The sequence below is a fragment of the Lissotriton vulgaris genome, unplaced genomic scaffold (assembly GCF_964263255.1).
Source record: "Lissotriton vulgaris unplaced genomic scaffold, aLisVul1.2 SCAFFOLD_1231, whole genome shotgun sequence".
Lineage (NCBI taxonomy): Eukaryota > Metazoa > Chordata > Amphibia > Caudata > Salamandridae > Lissotriton > Lissotriton vulgaris.
The window spans coordinates 332,550-349,141 of record NW_028243170.1 but is presented as its reverse complement, the minus strand read 5'-3'; the positions used below and the strand labels follow the sequence as shown (position 1 = coordinate 349,141).

At 42.2% G+C, this 16,592-nt stretch overlaps 1 protein-coding gene across 6 annotated transcripts in view; it reads left to right on the top strand.

Annotated features, from left to right (window-relative positions):
- The window catches only part of LOC147668685 (collagen alpha-1(V) chain-like), a 323,501-nt gene that overhangs the window by 110,994 nt on the left and 195,915 nt on the right, over positions 1–16,592 (top strand). For 5 of the 6 annotated variants that reach the window (XM_086948522.1, XM_086948518.1, XM_086948520.1 and 2 more), the window contains 3 exons: positions 10,947–11,132; positions 13,429–13,488; positions 14,764–14,805. In XM_086948522.1, the coding sequence (XP_086804648.1) occupies positions 10,947–11,132; positions 13,429–13,488; positions 14,764–14,805 (288 nt within the window). The remainder of the gene's footprint in view (positions 1–10,946; positions 11,133–13,428; positions 13,489–14,763; positions 14,806–16,592) is intronic. The other variant, XM_086948521.1, reaches the window with a different exon arrangement.

Below are 16,592 nucleotides of genomic sequence, written 5' to 3'. Positions count from 1 at the left end.
GTGACAACTTCTCTATTTTCATTCTCCAAAGATGTGTCTGTCCTTGGGGGCAAGTCAACTTATTTAAAAGAGAGATTGCGTAGGGCGAGGGCACGAGGACACCTTGAGTACACTCATCTGAACCATCTCTCAAAGTTGGCCCTTCGTTCCTTCAGGCAGAGGTCCTGCCTGATGATTGGCTGGATGCAGACTTGGGTTCAATGGCTATTTCCTGTTTATCCTCTAAGGGCCTTGTCCTCTCTGTAGACAAACGCTATGAAGCGAGAGGTCATCAAGCCTGTCTGAAGGTCCCTTCATGGTTAGAGTGAAACAGACTTTGCTTCTCCATTCATACTCATCACAATATTGTGGTCTTTATGGCTCCTAGGAGTGGAACAGGTAAGAGCATAGGATTCTGGGTAATTCCTTCTTCCTCAAACGGCGTTTCCTTTGTTCCTTGTTAGTGTTAATCGGATGACAACCCCTCAACTTCTTTACTGTTTCACCAACTCTATTTCCTTCTGCCTTAACACTACATAAAGGCCAATCAGAGCAGCAATATCAGGATCCCCAGATTGCAGGCATTAGGCACGAGTTGCCACACATTAGAAAGAAGTATTTCTGATTATCTGACTCGATGACCCAATACCCTGTAATAGACCTGTACTCAATGGCCCCATGGACTATAACAGATTCTTGCTCAACACCTGCTTCAATGGCCCCATTGACTGTAATAGATTCTTACTCAACGCCTGCTTCAACAACCCCATTGACTGTAATAGATTCTTACTCAATACCTGCTTCAATGGCCCCATTGACTGTAATAGATTCTTACTGAATACCTGCTTCAATGGACCCATTGACTGTAACAGAGTCTTACTCAATACCTGCTTCAACTGCCCTATTGACTGTAAAGGATTCTTACTGAAAACCTGCTTCAATGATCCCATTGACTGTAACAGATTCTTACTCAATACATGCTTCAATGGCTTCATTGACTGTAACAGATTCATACTCAATACCTGCTTAAATTTCGCCATTGACTGTAACAGATTCTTACTCAATACCTGCTACAATGGCCCCATTGACTGAAACAGATTCTTACTCAATACCTGCTTCAATGGCCCCATTGACTGTAACAGATTCTTACTCAATACCTGCTTCAATGGCCCCATTGACTGTAATAGATTCTTACTCAACGCCTGCTTCAATGGCCCCATTGACTGTAATAGATTCTTACTCAACGCCTGCTTCAATTGCCCTATTGACTGTAACAGATTCTTACTCAATACCTGCTTCAACAACCCCATTGACTGTAACAGATTCTTACTCAATACCTGCTTTAATGACCCCATTGACTGTAATAGATTCTTACTGAATACCTGCTTCAATGGCCCCATTGAGTGTAACAGATTCTTACTCAATACCTGCTTCAATGGCCCCATTGACTGTAACAGATTCTTACCCAATACCTGCTTCAATGGCCCCATTGACTGTAATAGATTCTTACTCAACGCCTGCTTCAATGGCCCTATTGACTGTAACAGATTCTTACTCAATACCTGCTTCAACAACCCCATTGACTGTAACAGATTCTTACCGAATACCTGCTTCAACAACCCCATTGACTGTAACAGATTCTTACTCAATACCTGCTTTAATGACCCCATTGACTGTAATAGATCCTTACTGAATACCTGCTTCAATGGCCCCATTGACTGTAACAGATTCTTACTCAATGCCTGCTTCAATGGCCCCATTGATTGTAACAGATTCTTACTCAATACCTGCTTCAACAACCCCATTGACTGTAACAGATTCTTACTCAATACCTATTTAAAGGGACCCATTGACTGTAACAGATTCTTACTCAATACCTGCCTCAATGCCTTATGGACTATTACAGATTCTTACTCAATACCTGCGTCAAAGGCCCCTTTGACTATAACAGATTCTTCTCAGTACCTGCTTCGACGGCCCCATTCATGGTAACAGATTCTTACTGAATACCTGCTTCGGTGGCCCCAATTGACTAGAACAGATTCTTACTAAATGCCTGCTTAAATGTCCCCATTGACTGTAACATATTCTTACTCAATACCTGCTTCAATGGCCCCATTGACTGTAATAGATTCTTACTCAATACCTGCTTCAATGGCCCCATTGACTGTAATAGATTCTTACTCAATACCTGCTTCAATGGCCCCATTGACTGTAACAGATTCTTACTCAATACCTGCTTCAATGGCCCCATTGACAGTAATAGATTCTTACTCAATACCTGCTTCAATGGCCCCATTGACTGTAATAGATTCTTACTGAATACCTGCTTCAATGGCCCCATTGACTGTAACAGATTCTTACTCAATGCCTGCTTCAATTGCCCCATTGACTGTAACATATTCTTACTCAATACCTGCTTCAACAACCCCATTGACTGTAACAGATTCTTACTCAATACCTGCTTCAATGGCCCCATTGACTGTAATAGATTCTTACTGAATGCCTGCTTCAATTACCCCATTGACTGTAACAGATTCTTACTGAAAACCTGCTTCAATGGCCCCATTGACTGTAATAGATTCTTACTGAATCGCTGCTTCAATGGTCCCATTGACTGTAACAGATTCTTACTCAATACCTGCTTCAATGGCCCCATTGACTGTGACAGATTCTTACTCAATGCCTGCGTCAATGGCCCCATTGATGGTAACAGATTCTTACTCAATACCTGCTTCAATGGCCCCATTGACTGTAACAGATTCTTACTGAATACCTGCTTAAATTTCGCCATTGACTGTAACAGATTCTTACTGAATACCTGCTTCAAAGGCCCCATTGACTGTAACAGATTCTTACTGAATACCTGCTTCAATGGCCCCATTGACTGTAATAGATTCTTACTCAATACCTGCTTCAATGGTCCCATTGACTGTAACAGATTCTTACTCAATGCCTGCTTCAATGGCCCCATTGACTGTGACAGATTCTTACTCAATGCCTGCGTCAATGGCCCCATTGATGGTAACAGATTCTTACTGAATACCTGCTTCGATGACCCTATTGACTAGAACAGATTCTTACTAAATACCTGCTTAAATTTCGCCATTGACTGTAACAGATTCTTACTGAATACCTGCTTCAATGACCCCATTGACTGTAACAGATTCTTACTGAATACCTGCTTCAATGACCCCATTGACTGTAACAGATTCTTACTGAATACCTGCTTCAATGACCCCATTGACTGTAACAGATTCTTACTGAAAACCTGCTTCAATGGCCCCATTGACTGTAACAGATTCTTACTCAATGCCTGCTTCAATGGCCCCATTGACTGTAACAGATTCTTACTGAATACCTGCTTCAATGGCCCCATTGACTGTAACAGATTCTTACTCAATACCTGCTTCAATGTCCCCGTTGACTGTAACAGATTCTTACTCAATGCCTGCGTCAATGGCCCCATTGATGGTAACAGATTCTTACTGAATACCTGCTTTGATGACCCTATTGACTAGAACAGATTCTTACTAAATACCTGCTTAAATTTCGCCATTGACTGTAACAGATTCTTACTGAATACCTGCTTCAATGACCCCATTGACTGTAACAGATTCTTACTGAATACCTGCTTCAATGACCCCATTGACTGTAACAGATTCTTACTGAATACCTGCTTCAATGACCCCATTGACTGTAACAGATTCTTACTGAAAACCTGCTTCAATGGCCCCATTGACTGTAATAGATTCTTACTGAATGCCTGCTTCAATGACCCCATTGACTGTAACAGATTCTTACTGAAAACCTGCTTCAATGGCCCCATTGACTGTAATAGATTCTTACTGAATCCCTGCTTCAATGGCCCCATTGACTGTAACAGATTCTTACTCAATACCTGCTTCAATGGCCCCATTGACTGTGACAGATTCTTACTCAATGCCTGCGTCAATGGCCCCATTGATGGTAACAGATTCTTATTGAATACCTGCTTCGATGACCCTATTGACTAGAACAGATTCTTACTAAATACCTGCTTAAATTTCGCCATTGACTAGAACAGATTCTTACTAAATACCTGCTTAAATTTCGCCATTGACTGTAACAGATTCTTACTGAATACCTGCTTCAATGGCCCCATTGACTGTAACAGATTCTTACTGAATACCTGCTTCAATGGCCCCATTGACTGTAACAGATTCTTACTCAATGCCTGCTTCAATGGCCCCATTGACTGTAACAGATTCTTACTGAATACCTGCTTCAATGGCCCCATTGACTGTAACAGATTCTTACTCAATACCTGCTTCAATGTCCCCATTGACTGTAACAGATTCTTACTCAATACCTGCTTCAACTGCCCCATTGACTGTAACGGATTCTTACTGAATACCTGCTTCAACGGCCCCATTGACTGTAACAGATTCTTACTCAATGCCTGCGTCAATGGCCCCATTGACTGTGACAGATTCTTACTCAATGCCTGCGTCAATGGCCCCATTGATGGTAACAGATTCTTACTGAATACCTGCTTCGATGACCCTATTGACTAGAACAGATTCTTACTAAATACCTGCTTAAATTTCGCCATTGACTAGAACAGATTCTTACTAAATACCTGCTTAAATTTCGCCATTGACTGTAACAGATTCTTACTGAATACCTGCTTCAATGGCCCCATTGACTGTAATAGATTCTTACTCAATACCTGCTTCAATGGCCCCATTGACTGTAACAGATTCTTACTCAATACCTGCTTAAATTTCGCCATTGACTAGAACAGATTCTTACTAAATACCTGCTTACATTTCGCCATTGACTGTAACAGATTCTTACTGAATACCTGCTTCAATGACCCCATTGACTGTAACAGATTCTTACTGAATACCTGCTTCAATGACCCCATTGACTGTAACAGATTGTTACTGAAAACCTGCTTCAATGGCCCCATTGACTGTAACAGATTCTTACTCAATACCTGCTTCAATGGCCCCATTGACTGTAACAGATTCTTACTCAATACCTGCTTCAATGGCCCCATTGACTGTAACAGATTCTTACTCAATACCTGCTTAAATTTCGCCATTGACTAGAACAGATTCTTACTAAATACCTGCTTAAATTTCGCCATTGACTGTAACAGATTCTTACTGAATACCTGCTTCAATGGCCCCATTGACTGTAACAGAATCTTACTCAATACCTGCTTCAATGGCCCCATTGACTGTAACAGATTCTTACTCAATGCCTGCGTCAATGGCCCCATTTATGGTAACAGATTCTTACTGAATACCTGCTTCGATGACCCTATTGACTAGAACAGATTCTTACTAAATACCTGCTTAAATTTCGCCATTGACTGTAACAGATTCTTACTGAATACCTGCTTCAATGACCCCATTGACTGTAACAGATTCTTACTGAATACCTGCTTCACTGACCCCATTGACTGTAACAGATTCTTACTGAATACCTGCTTCAATGACCCCATTGACTGTAACAGATTCTTACTGAAAACCTGCTTCAATGGCCCCATTGACTGTAATAGATTCTTACTGAATGCCTGCTTCAATGACCCCATTGACTGTAACAGATTCTTACTGAAAACCTGCTTCAATGGCCCCATTGACTGTAATAGATTCTTACTGAATCCCTGCTTCAATGGCCCCATTGACTGTAACAGATTCTTACTCAATACCTGCTTCAATGGCCCCATTGACTGTGACAGATTCTTACTCAATGCCTGCGTCAATGGCCCCATTGATGGTAACAGATTCTTATTGAATACCTGCTTCGATGACCCTATTGACTAGAACAGATTCTTACTAAATACCTGCTTAAATTTCGCCATTGACTAGAACAGATTCTTACTAAATACCTGCTTAAATTTCGCCATTGACTGTAACAGATTCTTACTGAATACCTGCTTCAATGGCCCCATTGACTGTAACAGATTCTTACTGAATACCTGCTTCAATGGCCCCATTGACTGTAACAGATTCTTACTCAATACCTGCTTCAATGTCCCCATTGACTGTAACAGATTCTTGCTCAATACCTGCTTCAACTGCCCCATTGACTGTAACGGATTCTTACTGAATACCTGCTTCAACTGCCCCATTGACTGTAACAGATTCTTACTCAATGCCTGCGTCAATGGCCCCATTGACTGTGACAGATTCTTACTCAATGCCTGCGTCAATGGCCCCATTGATGGTAACAGATTCTTACTGAATACCTGCTTCGATGACCCTATTGACTAGAACAGATTCTTACTAAATACCTGCTTAAATTTCGCCATTGACTAGAACAGATTCTTACTAAATACCTGCTTAAATTTCGCCATTGACTGTAACAGATTCTTACTGAATACCTGCTTCAATGGCCCCATTGACTGTAATAGATTCTTACTCAATACCTGCTTCAATGGCCCCATTGACTGTAACAGATTCTTACTCAATACCTGCTTAAATTTCGCCATTGACTAGAACAGATTTTTACTAAATACCTGCTTAAATTTCGCCATTGACTGTAACAGATTCTTACTGAATACCTGCTTCAATGACCCCATTGACTGTAACAGATTCTTACTGAATACCTGCTTCAATGACCCCATTGACTGTAACAGATTCTTACTGAAAACCTGCTTCAATGGCCCCATTGACTGTAACAGATTCTTACTGAATACCTGCTTCAATGGCCCCATTGACTGTAACAGATTCTTACTCAATACCTGCTTCAATTGCCCCATTGACTGTAACAGATTCTTACTCAATACCTGCTTAAATTTCGCCATTGACTAGAACAGATTCTTACTAAATACCTGCTTAAATTTCGCCATTGACTGTACCAGATTCTTACTGAATACCTGCTTCAATGGCCCCATTGACTGTAACAGATTCTTACTCAATGCCTGCTTCAATGGCCCCATTGACTGTAACAGATTCTTACTCAATACCTGCTTCAATGGCCCCATTGACTGTAATAGATTCTTACTCAATGCCTGCGTCAATGGCCCCATTGATGGTAACAGATTCTTATTGAATACCTGCTTCGATGACCCTATTGACTAGAACAGATTCTTACTAAATACCTGCTTAAATTTCGCCATTGACAAGAACAGATTCTTACTGAATACCCGCTTCAATGGCCCCATTGACTGTAATAGATTCTTACTCAATACCTGCTTCAATGGCCCCATTGACTGTAACAGATTCTTACTCAATACCTGCTTAAATTTCGCCATTGACTAGAACAGATTTTTACTAAATACCTGCTTAAATTTCGCCATTGACTGTAACAGATTCTTACTGAATACCTGCTTCAATGACCCCATTGACTGTAACAGATTCTTACTGAATACCTGCTTCAATGACCCCATTGACTGTAACAGATTCTTACTGAAAACCTGCTTCAATGGCCCCATTGACTGTAACAGATTCTTACTGAATACCTGCTTCAATGGCCCCATTGACTGTAACAGATTCTTACTCAATACCTGCTTCAATTGCCCCATTGACTGTAACAGATTCTTACTCAATACCTGCTTAAATTTCGCCATTGACTAGAACAGATTCTTACTAAATACCTGCTTAAATTTCGCCATTGACTGTAACAGATTCTTACTGAATACCTGCTTCAATGGCCCCATTGACTGTAACAGATTCTTACTCAATACCTGCTTCAATGGCCCCATTGACTGTAACAGATTCTTACTCAATACCTGCTTCAATGGCCCCATTGACTGTAATAGATTCTTACTCAATGCCTGCGTCAATGGCCCCATTGATGGTAACAGATTCTTATTGAATACCTGCTTCGATGACCCTATTGACTAGAACAGATTCTTACTAAATACCTGCTTAAATTTCGCCATTGACTAGAACAGATTCTTACTAAATACCTGCTTAAATTTCGCCATTGACTAACAGATTCTTACTGAATACCTCCTTCAACAACCCCATTGACTGTAACAGATTCTTACTCAATACCTGCTTCAATGGCCCCATTGACTGTAACAGATTCTTACTGAATACCTGCTTCAATGGCCCCATTGACTGTAACAGATTCTTACTCAATGCCTGCTTCAAAGGCCCCATTGACTGTAACAGATTCTTACTGAATACCTGCTTCCATGGCCCCATTGACTGTAACAGATTCTTACTGAATACCTGCTTCAATGGCCCCATTGACTGTAACAGATTCTTACTCAATACCTGCTTCAACTGCTCCATTGACTGTAACGGATTCTTACTCAATACCTGCTTCAATGGCCCCATTGACTGTAACAGATTCTTACTCAATACCTGCTTCAATGGCCCCATTGACTGTAACAGATTCTTACTGAATACCTGCTTCAATGGCCCCATTGACTGTAACAGATTCTTACTCAATGCCTGCTTCAATGGCCCCATTGACTGTAACAGATTCTTACTGAATACCTGCTTCAATGGCCCCATTGACTGTAACAGATTCTTACTCAATACCTGCTTCAACTGCTCCATTGACTGTAACGGATTCTTACTGAATACCTGCTTCAACGGCCCCATTGACTGTAACAGATTCTTACTCAATGCCTGCGTCAATGGCCCCAATGACTGTGACAGATTCTTACTCAATGCCTGCGTCAATGGCCCCATTGATGGTAACAGATTCTTACTGAATACCTGCTTCGATGACCCTATTTACTAGAACAGATTCTTACTAAATACCTGCTTAAATTTCGCCATTGACTGTAACAGATTCCTACTGAATACCTGCTTCAATGGCCCCATTGACTGTAACAGATTCTCACTCAATACCTGCTTCAATGGCCCCATTGACTGTAACAGATTCTTACTCAATACCTGCTTCAATGGCCCCATTGACTGTAACAGATTCTTACTGAAAACCTGCTTCAATGGCCCCATTGACTGTAACAGATTCTTACTGAAAACCTGCTTCAATGGCCCCATTGACTGTAACAGATTCTTACTGAATACCTGCTTCAATGGCCCCATTGACTGTAACAGATTCTTACTGAATACCTGCTTCAATGGCCCCATTGACTGTAACAGATTCTTACTCAATACCTGCTTCAATGGCCCCATTGACTGTAACAGATTCTTACTCAATACCTGCTTCAATGGCCCCATTGACTGTAACAGATTCTTACTGAAAACCTGCTTCAATGGCCCCATTGACTGTAACAGATTCTTACTGAATGCCTGCTTCAATGGCCCCATTGACTATGACAGATTCTTACTCTATGCCTGCTTCAATGGCCCCATTGACTATGACAGATTCTTACTCTATGCCTGCTTCAATGGCCCCATTGACTATGACAGATTCTTACTCTATGCATGCTTCAATGACCTGATGGTGTACAATCGAGTCACATTCATAGGCATCCTTTGTAGTGATAGATGCGCTTTACAAAACACCCCAAAATAAATAATAATTAAATACATATAGCCGAGTCTCACTCATCTCCAGCTGCAATGGTGCAGTAGACAGCAATGGAGATTTACTGGACACCTGCTTTCATAACATCACGAATGTTAATAAGAGCCGTCCTTGTTGCTTATTCCGATCACACCTTAGAGTTTAATTAAACCTTCCCTCACACCTGCCTCAATAGACCAAGAGTGTTTTTAATTGAGTTTCTTTCATTCCCGCCTCAATATCCCCATGAATGTTAATAATTTAATTAAAAAATAGATTATTTGTAAAGTTTGCAATTTACTAGTAAACCTTAGATACGTCATATACATTCAAGTACAAGAATTATTTCAAATTAATATCCTTCTCCAAAGAAGGGTTGATTTTAAATAGAAATACCTTCGAAAACTTGATGAGAGTTAATTCAGTACTATTCACTGCATCGTTAATCCAAACCTACTTGCTGTAGCTAACCACACGTTTCATAAATGGGGCAACCATGAAATCTCTGATTCTGTGAAGTTTTTTTAGAACCGGGTAGACGATACCTCACTGTTTCATGGCCTCCTCCACATTATTTACAACTCAGCAATTTTTGTAAGGATGTATTTTGTTTACTCAAAGATTTCCAACATGTCTGAATCTAAAGTGGGAAGAAGAGACTCTGCTGTTTGGCTCAACAGCAGTATCTTGATATTTGACCCTAGCATTAAACTTGCAGAAGATACAATTTTATTAGTATCAGGGTTCGTCCTCCGCATTTTATACAATAACAGCAACCCCCATTGCACAACTCATAAACCCCATTGACCTTAATAGTCTTACTTATCACTCAACTAGTTAATGACTTCCAAACGTCTCCCTTGATACCAGCAGCAGTGACTCCTATGGACTTCACTCTCCTAACTTACTCACTACCACTTGGAGCACACTACAAGTTTGACTGAACATTTGTCCCAAGTCCTTTTAAGCCTGTGTCTGTAGAAAAACACAACATTGTCCTGCTGGAGGGCCCTGGGCACCGGATGTGTTTTTTCTCATGTCTATGCTCTGTGGAGTTGCCTCCTCTTCATTGAGTAACTGAGCAGGAGCAACTGAGAGCTTCTTGGCCTGATCTCCGACACAACCTCTGCAGCCACTGACTCTAGATATACAACTCAATGGACTTCTATAGCAAACAATATAGATACCCACTGCATGCATGCGAGTCAGAGATGGGTCCAACCTTTGAGCCTCTTGCCCTTGCCCCAATACCATCCTCTACTTTGTCATGAAGAAGGGCATTCCATTTCATGCCTCCTGGTGTCATCGTAGAGGCTCTTTCAGTGCCTCTATTGCTCAAGGGTTGCATGCTGTCTGATAGCTGTTATCGCATGTGTCGGTGACCGGCCCCACTATCTGTCTGTGATGTCTTCCAGCATGCCCCACTCCACACACCAAGATGGAACACCTCAACCCTTGGCCCAGAACTCTTCCTCATGTCTTCCACAGTTGACTTGTGCTTTTTCTTCCCTTCCCGTCTTCTCTGCCTCCTCCGCTTGAAGGAGGAGGAGCTCAGCCCGCCACCAGTTGTCAAAGGGGACGACGGGTTCGTGGAGGAGTACGTCACAGGCGAGGAGGCACCCACAGCCACGCAGGATTACGAGTACATCTATAAGGACTATAACGAAGCTACAGCGCACACAGACCTGGGGCCCGCCCTATCTGCAGAGACCCCGGAGAGTGGAGGTGTAAGTGCATCAGCTGGAGGACAATGGGGAATGAAGGACAATAGGTTGCCCCAGAGATAGGTCAAGCACCGGAAGTGGGGAGGAGCTTTTGATCGTGGGGGAGACAAACAATGGGAACAGTGGCTAGATCCCATGGATAGAACTCCAAGTTAATGTCATCTTAGGAATTAGGATTGGAGGCATAGTTAGGCCCGGGAGGAAGGTCGAAGTTTGGTAGTTACATAGCCAGACCCCGCGTATTCCACCATGAGAGGTGGGAGCAAAGCATTATGATCTCGCTATCAACCATCGTCTGTGGGGAACATTCTGTCTGTTGAGTGTCTTGTGTCACGTCTCTGTGCTCTATACTTCTTTAATGTTACCTCTAGTTCTGGTTTTGCCTGTAGTGTGCAGTATTAGGCAGCTCTGTCCAGAAGAAAACGTACTTAAACTAGATCAATGTTGATACAGAGCTTTTGAAAAAGAAGTCTATCTTTTGCTTGGAAAGACCTGACCATATTAACACTATTGGCCCTCGGCAAATCAAATATTTTTTGCGTGTGCCTAAGTGTTCTAATATGTTAATTGTCCTCCTCTAAGTACCTCCCTCTTCATTCTGTAGAGACAAACTTCCTCCAATAAATATCTTTGTACCAGGATAGCATACACCCCTGTGTTTTGCAGTGTCTACTTATTATCATGTGTGATGCCACTTCCTGTCCTACTTCCCTTCTTGTAAGATGTCACTTCCTGCCCTGTGTTATGTCTCACTCGGTCTTATGTATTGTCTCTTCCTAGTTTATGTAACCTATGTTGTGTTTTTCAGGTTCACTAACGACTCAATTTTCTATGTACAGGGTCATGCCGCTTTGTAATTGTGTTTGTCTTATGAGAGTGTTTGGTTGTAGGGCAGATTCTCCGGATCTGTCCAGTTGTCTGATTTATTTCTAAAACCAAATATTGAATATGTGAACTTGTCCTGTTTTTTATGTCAGTGTGTCTGGTGTCTTTCTTTGTAGGGCTCCTGGCAGGCACATCACTGGTGTTATCCCAAACATTATGTGACTCATTCACCTGAATAGTTTGTGACACTCATACCAGAAAGAGGCAGAGGGCATGACTGCAATATTGCAATATGTTTGAATTTCGCATTCTGCTTAAATCAGACCGAATGTACTGATGTCCCACATAGCCCCATGATGTCATCAATGTGCAAGAAACAGGTAGCCTGACCATTATGACATTATCACCGGCTCTGTGAAGACATCGTTCATCGGCTGATGGCCCATAGACATTGCTGCAATGTCTATGGCGAGCACCCCATCAGCAGCGGCGCTGTAGCTATTGCACTTGGTGCCAAGCCAGAAAAGAAGATGGGGTGGGGTCATCAGCAGCATGGCCTGGGTTTCATTCCAGGGGCATCAAGATTCCGCAGACAAAGGGTCACCATTGTGGTGGACGATGGTAACCCTACGAATATGATGTCGCTATTGTTAACACTTCAAAGGCTCCTGACTTTTCGATGTTAACAACAGCTCTTGAGGCCAGAAGGTGTGTATTTCCCCCAGATCACTGCTAATTTGGGTGTGGAAGGCATTGCGGCCAGGCAGCGAGGCTATTGAATATACAAATTCCAGGGCGAATGGAGAGTCAACGTTCCAACATGTGGCAAAGCTTCACCACCCAAGAGGATTCTATCCAAAGTTCATTTTAAATACTTGGGATCTAAGGTGCCGATTCACAAAGGTAAATTTAGACCAAAAGTCTATGCTTAGAACTGAAGTCCAAGTTGGACCTAAAATCTATCTTTACTACTAGTAAACTTAGACTTTAGGTCTAAACTTTGAATGTAGGTCTAAACTTATACTAAAAGTCTAACTTTACTACTACTAAAGTTAGACCTCGGGTCTAAAGTTAGACCTCAGGTCTAAACATAGACTTTTGTGAAGTGGGCTCAGCTGTTGCTGGTGCAGTTATTTATTTATCTTGAGTTTTATATAGCGGTGGCTAGACCAGTCTCTGACTGCAGGAAGTGAATTCTCCACCCCAGCAGTCATTCATGACCCCCAACTGGATCTAGAACGAGTCCAGACTCCTCACAATCGCCTGTTTCCTCCAGATCTGTGAGGCCAGGTTTAGGCATGGGTGATGGACACTTTGCTCATTTCTTGAACATTGACTCCCATTTTGGAAGCTGGTGGGTAGTAGTGGGAGCGGCGGAGGGCATTTTTGGGGTGTGTGGTGTCTTTGCTTATTCCTATGACAAGTGATGTATTGACTGGTCCCCTCTTTGCGGTTACATGTGTGTTTTCCACAGGCTAGCGCAGGGGCGAGAGGGCAGAAGGGCGACAAGGGGGAGCCGGCTGTCGTAGAACCGGTGAGTAACTTCATGAGTTAGCGTTGAGTTGTTTTATTGTTGTCCTTTGTTGCAGACTGCACAAACATCTACTAGATGGAGCTTCTAATGGCCATTCCCACTATATAAATATACACATTCATGCACCCACATTACAAATACACACACTGTCATTACGCTGCATATACACATGCTCTCAGCAAAGTACGTGCTACATGCACACACTGAACACGCTATACATGAATACCCTCTCAACATGCTATACATGCACGCATTCTCAACAAGCTGCATGTGCACAGATCTTTTCAACATGCTGTTTAAAGCTACAAGTACACATCGTCTCCCATCCCAGATGACAGAACCAAAGACACCTGCAGCCAGGAACTCTTTGGCTCCTGCTCTGTGCTTCTGATTCCATGGTAGTAAAGAGCAAAGAGCCCCATGTATGTTTTGGCAGATGGAGTAATCTCTGTTAGCCTGGCAGAGGACTTAATGTCAGCCAAGCTGAGGCTACTCTGCCCGCCAAATTTAGAAATGTCAGCCAAGCCGGTGGACTCACTGCAATTTCTATCAATGCTGTTTAAAGTTTGGTGCTCTACTGAGCCGTCCATCAAACTTATGTTTTCTATTTATTTTCAAAAAGAAAATCCTGAAGCGGGACTTTCTTTTTGAAAGTAACAAAAAATGCTCACCTCGACATGGGAGGTACCAACCATATCGAGGGGACCATTAAGCAGTTTTCACTGCCCCTTACCACCTGGGTTTTTCTGGCGGTGACGGGCATTGAAAACTAGCCTCTAATTCTGCCCATCTAACTTAGATGGGGCATTAGAGATCCACCTCCAGTGGCCCTTAATCTATTGGACTGCCGGCGGGGTTTAATCACAGCAGAGATGGAGTAGTCTCTGCCGTGATTAAACCAAAGATCTGTCTGTATTTAAATCAGACAGGCAGCCCACAGTCCTGTTGGAATTGGTACTCCGTCACTGTATCCATAAGCCAAAATTGAAATCAGGCATATAGTGTTTTTACTGGCCACTAGATCTTGGCGAACAGGTTACTTCATCACAATGGTGACGGATATCCCATCCTCTGAACTATAAATCCAATTATATCCTCTGGGAGTTATATTTCGGCGGACAGGATGTCCGTCACCATTGTGATGTAGTAATCCATCCACCAAGATCTAAATTAAGCTCTTAGTCATAGTCTGTTTACTGATGGAAAAGGATCTTCTCAGACTCACCTTTGACTCTCCTGGTATTCCATAATAACATTTACTTTTTCCATCCCCAGGGAATGTTGGTGGAGGGCCCACCAGGCCCTGAGGGTCCTGCGGTAAGTTTTAATTTGAATAAACATAGTATTTCATACACTCTGTCCTAATACTTCATCTTCTTTCTTCTCTTTTAAATTGTGGCACTTGATTAACCAGTAGATGGACTCATCATAAGCAGAAATGGGGTGCAAGCGAGCCTGCCAGCTTCTTCCGTAACAATCCTCTTTCAGTGCCACCACCTTTCGGAGACTTATTTGCTTTTCCCCATCAGTGCTCATATTGTCTGCACCTCGTTGGGTACCCTGTTTGTGTTTCTCCGTAGTGCTCCCCTATTGATGTTTATAAAAACTAGATTGCTAAACAATGAGGCAGGTAAAACTCAGAGCTCCCCCAAACTCAAAACAGCCTTGCTTAGTTTACATGAAGAACCCCAAGTTTACACCTGGTAGCGCGGCGCAAGCAGAAAGGCCCTCCTCTGAGAAAATGGGATGTTGTGCACAGAAAGCAACATCAAAACAACCTTACAGTTAGAAAATAAAGAAGACAAAATTCACTAGCCACTTTACTTAGAAAGAGTTATTTGTTATGATTAAAATGAAACAAACATGAAGTAAACCTAATGTAGAGATCTGAAGTAGTTAAGATATATTTTTTAATGGAAGCAGTCTTTGGAAATACAAAGGTAAACAACCCATTGAACTGGCTGTGATTCTGAAAACTGGCCTGTGTGCTTGGCAACGATGTGTTTGTGTTTTGGCAGTGAAACAAAGCACTGCCTTTGTGGAAATGCTGTCCTTTAAAAATGCAGGTTCCCTCACAGTGAACATCCTGTTTGAAATGTTAACAGTGAAAAAAAATGGACCGGTCTTCATGGTGCTCCTGAAGCCCCCATATATTCAGGGAAAGCTCCTTGGCTGCAAGGTTTTCACCCACTTCCGTAAAGGCTGGTCCCCACTAGTCATGGTTCTTCTTGCAGTCAGATGAGGCTGCCTCTTTACTTTGGATGTTCCTTTCTTTTCTAGTTGGGACTGAGTTCCCACAACATGGAGGCTTCTTCCATTAAGCTCCTGGACCTTTGTGGGTTTGGGCTTTACTAGTGTATGGATTAAATGTGCCTATGCGGCATGTGTTTGCACATTACAAAAGAGGCCTATTGGCTTTGCCAATACTTGTATGAGGATGGGTTTTGTCACCCTCTGAGTAGACTTTCAAGGCCAGACATGAAGGATGAAGTAGGAGGCAGTGCTCCTTGGTCCTTTGACAGACAGACAGGAATTATTTTAAGCAGAGCATCTTCCCTTTTCTCAGTCACAAATAGTTCTCTGTTTTGAGAGCGGGAGCAGGAGTTTTTGTTAGGTGGACCTAACTATGTTATGGGTATTCTTTCCTTCATGTTAACCTTAGAATAGAATGTACATGCAATAGATGTGAGAAAGTTGTGGCTGCCGGCGCTTCCAGACCGGCAGCTATCTCTGGAGTGGAGCCTTGCAAGGAGCTGTTGCTGGTGCAGTTAAAGAACCTAACAGATGTGTTGGATGTGAGCAACTGTCTGAGTGACATAACACCCTCATTTGGATTTTGACTTAGAAGCATGTGTCTGTTGACTGTATGTTGCAGTTGAAGTCGAAACTGTCATAAATGCCACATAAACAGCTAAAAAAGGTTTCAAGTTTCAGTCAAAGTCAAATGCAGTTCTGGACTGTTTAGCAGGCCCAAACTACCTGCATCCAAAAACATAAGCCATCAAAAGTCCAACAAATCAACAGATCCATGGGAAAACATGAACAAAAGATGAATTTACTTACTGCAGTAATCTGCTTAAATCCCCTATTGATGGTCCTGTTTT